This window comes from Nannospalax galili, unplaced genomic scaffold (genome assembly GCF_000622305.1).
Source record: "Nannospalax galili isolate Female #2095 unplaced genomic scaffold, S.galili_v1.0 scaffold761, whole genome shotgun sequence".
NCBI lineage: Eukaryota > Metazoa > Chordata > Mammalia > Rodentia > Spalacidae > Nannospalax > Nannospalax galili.
Window position 1 is genome coordinate 2,746,370 of NW_008346389.1, and position 9,419 is coordinate 2,755,788.

The 9,419-nt window shown below is 39.9% G+C and overlaps 1 protein-coding gene across 1 annotated transcript in view; it reads left to right on the forward strand.

The window, feature by feature from the left end:
• CUNH9orf85 (chromosome unknown C9orf85 homolog) overlaps nucleotides 1–8,373 on the forward strand; it is a 79,198-nt gene extending 70,825 nt beyond the window's left edge. The window contains exons 3-4 of the mRNA XM_008842782.3: nucleotides 6,485–6,598; nucleotides 7,075–8,373. Of these exons, the coding sequence (XP_008841004.1) occupies nucleotides 6,485–6,598; nucleotides 7,075–7,225 (265 nt within the window). The 3' untranslated portion in view covers nucleotides 7,226–8,373. The remainder of the gene's footprint in view (nucleotides 1–6,484; nucleotides 6,599–7,074) is intronic.
• Nucleotides 8,374–9,419: the final 1,046 nt, after the last annotated feature.

The window sequence follows — 9,419 nt, forward strand, 5'->3', positions numbered from 1 at the left end:
ATGAGTTTCTTGCAGACAACAAAAAGATGTGTTTTGTTTCTTAATTGACATAACTAGTCTGTGTCTTTTGACTGGGGAGTTCAGTCCATTTATATTTATTATTAATGAAAGATGTGTATTGAATCCTGTCATTTTTATTTCTGTTTACATTTTTGATATAGCTGTACTTTTCCACAGTTATACCTGAATTGAATTTCTTTCCGCAACCCCTTGGGTATAGTTGTTCCTTTCTTCAGGAAAAATGATTGTCTTGGGCAGATGATGGCCATGCTACTGAGAGATGCAAAGGGAGACAGGGGTGGGAAGAGGCCCCAAGGGCTCCTGGGGGCAGCACTGAAGAACTAGGTTGGTCTGGATGGAAAGGATCAGTAAACTTAAAGGTCAGCCCCAGTGTCCAGGAAAGAGGATGGTGGCCATGCAGCCCCGGGGGAACATAGGTAGGTGAGGGTGGGAAAAGGCCCAGAGGGCTCCCAGGGACCGCAAGAAGGAACTGGGTTCCTCTGGATGCAAGGGATCAGGAAGCAGTGGTGGTTTTGGGCAGAGAGGTCAGCCCCGGTGTCCAGGAAAGAGGCTGGCGGGCTGTGCAGCCCAGGGAAGCAGAGCAACCTTTGAACATTTTTGTCATTTCCTAAAAGACATTTTGACAGTTGGTCTCCACTATACTCACTCCTCCACCTTTTCTCTCTGTAGATTTGCGTGTTCTGGACAGGTAGATGGAATCATGGCGAATATGGTCTTCTGTGATTGGGGTCTATCATGTAGCATATTTTTCTAAGATTCATCCATACATTTAACCAGTACTTCTTTACCATCATTCAGTGCTACTTCATTTTGTATAAATACCATATCTGCATATTCATTGTTGATGGGCACTTGGGTTGTTTCAACTTTGAGACTATTATATACAATACTGCTGTGAAGTTCATTTACAAGTTTTTGTGTGCATGAATGTGTTCTCACCTCACTTGAATATATACCTACAGAGGAATTGCTGTGGTATATGGTAATGTTTTCATGTAAGCTTTTGAGGAACTTCCAAATTACTTTTTATTTAAAAATGATGCCTTTTCTATTTCTCCCCGCAAATACTTACAACAAACACAAAACAGCAAAGCCAAAGATCCAATTCCTCCTCATCCTTAACTATGATGGTTAGTTTTGTCAACTTAACACAACCTAGAATCTCCTCAGAAGAGAGTCTCAATGAGGTATTGTCTAGATCTCTTTGGCCCATGAGTATGTCTGTGAGGGGGTTTTCTTGATTATGTTAATTGATGTGGGGTGGCCCAGCCCCTGTGAGTGGCTCCATTCCCTAGGCAGGGGATCTTGGATTGTAAAAGTGAGGAAAATGAGCTGAGCACAGGTGAGGATATATGCCTTTGTTTCTCTCTAGTCTAACTGGCTGTGATATGACTGAAGTTTCTGCCGTGACTGCCCCTGAATGATGGACTGGAACCTGGAATTATGCACTAAAATATACCTTTTCTCCCCCAAGTTGCTTTTTGTCAGAATATTTTATCACAGCAGTTGGAAACAAAACTAGAGCATTTTCCAAAACTTACTTTTGCTCTTTTTTTCATAATTGTCACCCTCATTTGTGTGAAATTATCTCATTGTGGTTTTCAGTTGCATTTTGCTGATGGTAAGTGATGTGGCACATCATTTCCTGTGCTTATTGCTATTTATGTGTCTTCTGTAAAATGTTTATTCAGATCATTTGAGGGATTTTGATAACTAATCCTTTTTATTATTGATTTAAATACTTGGTATATTCTAGATACAAGTCCCTTGTTAGGTATGACTAGCATGTATTTTCTATGCTGTATTTTACTTTCTTGATGATTCTTTTTAATGTACAGAATTTTAATTTTGGTAAAATCTAGTTTATTCTTTCCTTGATCATTTATGTTTTTGTTGTCCTAATAATATTTTTGCCTAGTACAAGTTAAAGATACACTTTATTTTCTTTGAAGAGTTTAGAGATTTTTATGTGTGTATTATTCTTGGATTTTTAATATTTATTTCTTTCTGTGTGTATGTGTGTGCTTACACTTGCACATGCCTATGTCATGACATAGGATGTCATATGGATGTCAGAGGACAACTTGTAGAAGTCAAAGTTTTGATTCTCTCCTTCCCCCCTGTGGATTCCAGGGATCAAACTCATGTTGTCAAGCCTGGCAGGAAGCATCTTTACCCACCAAGCCATCTTGCCAGCTTTAAAGTTTAGTTTTATTTCTACTTCCCTCTAGTTCTTGTATTTTTAGCTCTGTATGTGTGTCTTTAATCTTCTTTGAGTTAATTTTTGTGTACTGGGTGAAGTAGAAGCCTAGCTTCATTCTTTTGCATGAAGAAACCCAATTGTTCCAGCAACAGTTGTTGAAAGGCATTCCTTCCCTCTCCTGTTACCCTGGCACCCTCATTACAAATCAGTTTGTCAAAGTGTGAGGTTTCTTTTACAACTCAGTTCTATCCTCTTAGCCTGGGTCTGCTCTTAGGTCAGTGTCTGAGTTGCTGTATAGACTTGAGGTATTTTGAAATCAAGGAATCTAAATCTCCAGTTTTGTCTCATTTTCAGCATTGCTCTGGACAGCTTGGTGCCTAGACTTGCAGTGCAGTTGTGCTTTGACAAAACTGTAGATTTGGTTCCAGTATGTATTTCACAAGTTTTTGTTTTCCAGTGCATAAGAAAGTTCTATTTATACTATACTATAGTCTGTTAATGCTGTTGTTTCTTGAAAAACAACATTCTTTAACTTAAAATACTGTTTGTGGGGCTGGAGTGATGGCTTAGCAGTTAAGAACACTGGTTGTTCTTGCAGAAGACCCAGGTTCGAATCCCAGCACCCACATGGCAGCTAACAGTTGTCCGTAACTCCAGTCCCAGGGGATCTGACAGCCTCTTCTGACCTCCGCGGGCATTGCAGACATGCATGTACTTACCTACATGCAGGCAATACACGCATACACATAAAATAATAAAATTTTTTTTTAAATAGTTTGGCTAAAAAAAAAGTTAATGATATGGGAACCTTGGAACCTTGAGCAAGCCTTAATCTTTTTGCTGGTTGGTGGATGGATCATGCCTTGACATTGATGTCTCTGATCAATAAAGTGGTGGTTGCTGAATGTTGCTTGTCAAGCTCCTGAGTAATACAGCAAGCAGTTTGCCGTGTGGGCTGCTCTTGCTTTCAGAAGAGTCCTCTGAGGCATGTGGTGCTGCTTAGTAGCATTTTACCCACAGTAGAACTTTCAGAATTAGACTCAGACCTCCCAAACCCTGCCTACTTTGTCAGTCAGGTTTATACAGTACTGTAGGCCCTCTGTTGTCGTTTCTGTCATATTCCGAGCATCTTTACCAGGAAGAGAGGAAGTGAGCCCATCTCAAGAAACCAGTTTCTCTGGTCATAAACAGGAAGCAACTCTCCATTCACTCAAGTTTTTATCATGAGATTGCAGTAATTTTGTGACATGTGCAGACTTCGCCTCTTGTTCTTGTTCTCTTGGGATTTCCACATCTGCAGTAACTTCCTTCAGTAAAAGCCCTTCATATTGTCCGTTAAAAGTGGGAATCAGCTTCTTCCAAACTCCCATTAATGTTTATATTTTGACCTTCTCTTATCAATCGTGTTCTTTATTTATTATTTTTGATTTTGTTCTTTGTTTTTATGTTTTCTTTTTTGAGACAGGTTCTTGCTATGTAATCTAAACTGATGTTGAACAGGCTTATGTTGGAAGAGAGTCCTTCATAGCTAGCGAGGAGAGGTCAGTCCTTGGCTTGAACGATTTCAAGGGGTCATTGTCTCTCTTAGGGACCGGTGCAGCTAGTGACAAACTTAAGCCAGCAATCACTTACTGTTGTGGGGCCCCTTCATCCTCCTCTTCAGCCTCTTATGGCATTACCTTAAAAAAATGTTAGCTTTTCTCCGGGCGTGGTGGCACACACCTTTAATCCCAGCACTCGGGAGGCAGAGGCAGGAGGATTTCTGTGAGTTCAAAGCCAGGTCTACATAGTGAGTTCCAGGACAGCTGGAGCTACAGGGGGACCCTGTCTCAAAAAGACCAAAAAAAAAAAAAAAAACTTTTTTTCCAGGTTTTTAATTTGTTTTGCCCAGATCCAGGCCAGCATCGTCATCTGGCAACTGTAGCTTTAGAAAGTACACTTTTAAAATATTAAAACCTGGAAGTTGACTTGTCTCCTTGGTACATGGGGTTTAGAGTGGATGCTGTGTTAGCACGCATGAAAACATGTAAATCTCATAGTCTCCACCAGTTCTCTGGGTGACCAGGTGCATTCTTCATGAGCAACAGGTCTTAAAAATATTCCATAGCCCCTGTTGTAAACAGACGTGTCACCATCCTGGCTCTGTTGTTCCGTTTGTGGAGCAGAGCCAGAGTACATTCATTGTAACTCTTACAGAGCCCCAGGATTTTCCAATGGTAAGTGAGCACTGACTTTACCTACAGTAAAGCACCTTGCCACAAACTACAAGGTAACAAGGGAGGCAGCCACTTCTCAGAAACTTTGAAGCCAGGAACTAACATCCTTCCAGCTCTAAAAAGCCTAGATAGCATCTTCTTCCAATATACCGCTGCTTCATCTGCACTGGGAATCTGTAGTGTAGAGTGGCCACCATCATCACTTACCTTAGCCAGACCTTCTCACTGCTGCAGTTCCTTACGACCTTGTGCCTCTGTTAGGAAGATGGCTTACCTTAAACTTCATGGACTCACCTCAGCCAGTGTCAAAGTGCCTTGTGCAGCTTTCCTCACCTCACTTAGTTGTCATAGACTTAAACAGGTTAGAGCCTTGTTCTGGATTAGGCTTTGGTTTAAGGAACTGTTACGGAGGGTTTGACTTTTACCCCCCAGTCTACTCTCTCTGTGGGGCTGCTCGTTCCCTTTCATTCCTGTGTTAACTAGAGTAGTGCTTTTCATTTCCTTTACGTCTCCTTTGCCTTCACCATTTGTCTGTTTTGTACTAGAAGCTTTCTAGCTCTGAGCTCTCAGCATACCCTCCTCACAGTGCTTAATCATCTCTGGCTTTTGATTTAAAGTGAGTGACTTCTAACTTGAACACTGCAAGGTCAAGTCTGAGGAGGAGGAGAGGGAGATGGAGATGCCTGGTCAGTGGAGCTGTCAGAACCCATACCACATTTATCAGTTAAGTTTGCTGTTTTACATGGGCACAGTTACCGGCACCTTAAACATCACCAATCACAGAATATTGCAACAGATATACTAATAATGAAAATGTCTGAAGCCTTAAAGTCAGCCAGAATTTTAGTAGGCATCGCATTGAGTCTGTAGGTTTGTTGGAGTGCCGTCACCTTTTCCATATTGAGTATTCTGGTCTGTGAACATGGGGTAGCTTTCCATATAATAGCTAGGTCTTCAGTCTTTTCAGTGATGTTTTGTACCTATGTTCAGAATTGAGTTTACATCTTTTTAAAAAGTGTTTCATTCTATTTTGGATTATTTGTTATTAATATATGCAGTTAATTTTTGTTAATAGATTGTGGTTTTGTGTGTATGAGTATAATGCCTACATGTATGTAAGTGCACCAGTGTCGTACAATGCCTGTGTAGGTCAGAGAGGGCAGATCCCCTGAAACTGGAGTTACAGATGGTTGTTAGCCACTATGTTGGTGCTGGGAATCCAACCTGGGTCCTCTGCAAGAACAGCCAGTACTCTTAACCACTGAGCCATCTCTCCAGCACCCAGATTGTGTTTTTAATGGCACTTAAAAAGCTTTAAGAAGGTAGACAAACATCAAGTACTGTTTTTGTAGTTATAAATTGTTATCTAGAAATGCTGTATACTTAAAGTGATATAAATATCAGAGTTTGAACTTAGGGAACTGGGGAGACAGCTAAGTGCTTGCCATTCGAGCATAACTACCTGAGTTCATTCACCAGAGCCCAAATGAAACCCAAATGAAAAATACAGGTATGGTGGTGTGTGTTACAACCCCAGCTCTGAGGAGGCAGAGACATGCTATCCCTGGAGTTCACTGGCCAGCCTAGCCTTACCCCAGTGAGAAACCACGGCTCAGAAAACAAGGTGATGGCGTCTGAGACGTGACCCCTGAGGTTGCTCTCTAGCCTAAACACCCATGTACACATGTGTGCACCTTGCACGCACACAAAATGCACTCATGTATCAGCTATACTCTTATTACATCAAATCTTTTTTAAAATTTTTATTTATTTTTTTTATTTTATGTGTTTACGTGTATTGCCTGCATGTAGGTAAGTGCATCCATGTCGTGCAGTGCCCGTGGAAGTCAGGAGGCTGTCAGACCCCTGGGACTGGAGTTACGGACAGTTGTTAGCTGCCATGTGGGTGCTGGGATTTGAACCTGGGTCTTCTGCAAGAACAACCAGTGTTCTTAACTGCTAAGCCATCTCTCTAGCCCGACATCAAATAAAACTTAATTAGACAAAAAAAAAATCAATATTTAATTTTCCCTTCTTCTTTTAGTGTTAAATGTTTACAAAAGACAGTGAAGGACTCTTACCATATAATGTGTAGGTCATGTGCCTGTCAACTTGAAGTTTGTGCAAAATGTGGAAAGAAGGAAGACGTTGTTATTCCGTGAGTATTTCCTTTTACATTTGCAGTTTGCTTTTAGTAACCGATACATGAGCTTTCTCTTAATCAGACATCAGTAACTCTTAGTTTAAAATTGTTTATCTCCCAGTAATGTAGGTACTTTTCTACCTAACAGGAAAAAAAAATTACAATTCTATCAAATTTTTCTATTACAGTATAAAATACCATTTATATTTTTAAGACCATCAACTGTTTAACCTCAAGCTTCATAAAATTCATTATAAAGAATTTCTCATGCCATATCAGTTCTCCCTAATGGGCCCCTTTTACTAACTCATTTGAGCTCATTCTGGTGACAACAGTGTTAGAACTAATTGAATCTCCAGTTAAACTCCTCTTTAAAAGAGCTTTTCTCTGTCCTTGTTTTCTTTAGGATTCTGATAAGAAGCAAATGTCTTTTTAACCTGCACCTTTAAATAATGAAACCAGGGAAATAATTGGAAACTTTCTTCCATTAGGTTTAATAAAGAACCAGAAAAAGTAGAAAATGGTGAAAACAATCAGAATTCCAACCCTAGAAGAAGCTGCAAAATAAAGGAAGACAGTACTGATGACTCAGAGCTTGGTACTGACCTAGATGACGGAGATGACAGTGCCCACGTGGACTGACAGCAATGGAGGAATGCAGAAAAGTTGTGAAAAACAGGCAGAATTGATCTTGAACAATTTAAATTTTAACATTTTAATACTGAAACCTTCAGATTTTCATGACAAAGTTCTGAGTTGCATATACTGGAGTTGCTGCTGAGACACATCTTGTGGTTTATTGTATAACCCATGGGGACTGCTTAGAAAAACAAGTTACCCAATGTCGAACTAAGCAACGTTGAGAATTGGTGATTGTATCAGAAATATCTCATGCACAACTAAGATGCCATTATTTCACAGGGAACCCCTCAATTGACTCAATAGACTGACCTCCAGTATGTGGCCCACCTAGCAAAAGCCCGCTTTCAAAGCAAAACCCCTTTTAAATCGTGCTTAGCAAGTATATAGCAATTTTTCCTCACAAATATTTTTATATCCTTTATCCTACTGTTTTTACCTTTTTCCACTTGAGAAATAGATACTCAGAAAGAAATGTATTGGATTTTCTTAGATAGTTCGTAACTATGAAGGAAAATGGGCCATTCTCGCTGCAGAAGACTGCCACCATCCAAAGGTTCCGGAGGCTCTTCCTCCACAGGAGCTTACCCTTCCCAGAGTTCCACGGTCCTGAATTTGTCATTTTACTGCCCATGTTTCTAACAATATAAACAATATAAACTAGCATTGCGTGATCATTGAAGCCTGTATCTTTTTTATAAATATTTTATTATTTTTATTTTATGTGTATGAGTGTATTATCTGCATGTATGTGAGTGCACCCATGTCGTGCAGTGCTGTGGAGGTCAGAAGAGGGTTTCGATTGCCCCTGGAACTGGAGTTAAGGATGGTTCGTAGCCGCCATGTGGGTGCTGGGAATCGAACGTGGGTATTTCGAAAAATCTCAAAGCTACAGAAAGATAACCGAGTAGTAAGATGAACTTTTCTACAAACTCTTCACCTAGATTCCCAGTGTGTTTCACTTGTATTATTTATGTGTCTGTAAGTGGGATATGTATGTGTTTCTGAGAGTGTATGTGTGTATACACAAGCATCTCCATGTGTTTATATGGCATGTATGTTTATGTATGTGTGCATTTGCTGAACCATTTTAAAATAAGTGTGAAGCATTGGCTTTAGACTTTAAATAAATTTATCCTTTTTGTCTTGTGTTCCTTTTTCCATTGTAATAAAATTTTGGAAATTGATCTGTGTTTTTACAGAAGTTATGATTTATTTGCCATCATTGTGCACTGTGCTGAGTGACATTTGAGTCACTACTACTTTTCCTGTGGCACACAATGCCAGTGTAAGATGAAGCAAAGTTAGGAATCTTATTAAAGATATTTTAATTTAGATTTAAACATGCAGGTTAAGAAAGAAGAGCTCAGACAATTAAGAAGGAAGAAGATTTGGACTCAGCTGAACAACAAAGGACCATAATCTGAAAGCTAAATGTTACTGCGCCAAACACTATGGGTCTTTACTGGAGGCCTTTGTTAAGTAACTGGAAAAGTTTCTTGAAGCCATATTCAAATAGTTATTAGAAAATAAATGGGAGGAGAAAAGTGATGGACAGGTATTTATATAATGTCTACAATATTTTCCTCACAGCCTTGGAAACTTTCCCAGTTTGTTAACATCCTGTTGTACGCATAGATCTGAAGCACTTGTTCTTGCCAAAATGAGTTTTGTTTAGTTTATGTTGGATTTTTAATGTTACCTCTTGATCCTTAATGCTCAGGGTTTTGTGGCTGTTGACCACACATAATCTTACCTTTACGGGGAACAAGAAGATGACTGCTCAGGATTTACACAGGTGGCTGTGAACCTCTACTGATTATCCTTGAGTAGTCCAAGCTGAAGTCCTGTGGATTTAATGCTGATCGTTGATCATAGGTGGTGCATTTTTGTCTCTGGCTTCTAACTCGGTCATTGTAAACACAGACTTGAAACAGTACTTTCAGGTTCCAGATACCTAAAGATGGGCTGACCTGGAGGTAGCTGTTTCTAGATAGCTGAACTTTTGAAAGTGATGATCAGCCACTTAGCTGTTTTGTACGTACTTGTTTTCTTGTGCATTTTTCTGTAGGCAACAAATAAAGCTATAAATTTACTCATTTCAATAAACTGGAATGATGGGGGTCGGGGGGAAGAGCTCAGAAAAGTAAGCCCTACCTAAAGGTGAGTGTGGGTTTCTCCAGAGTTGAAGAGGGCG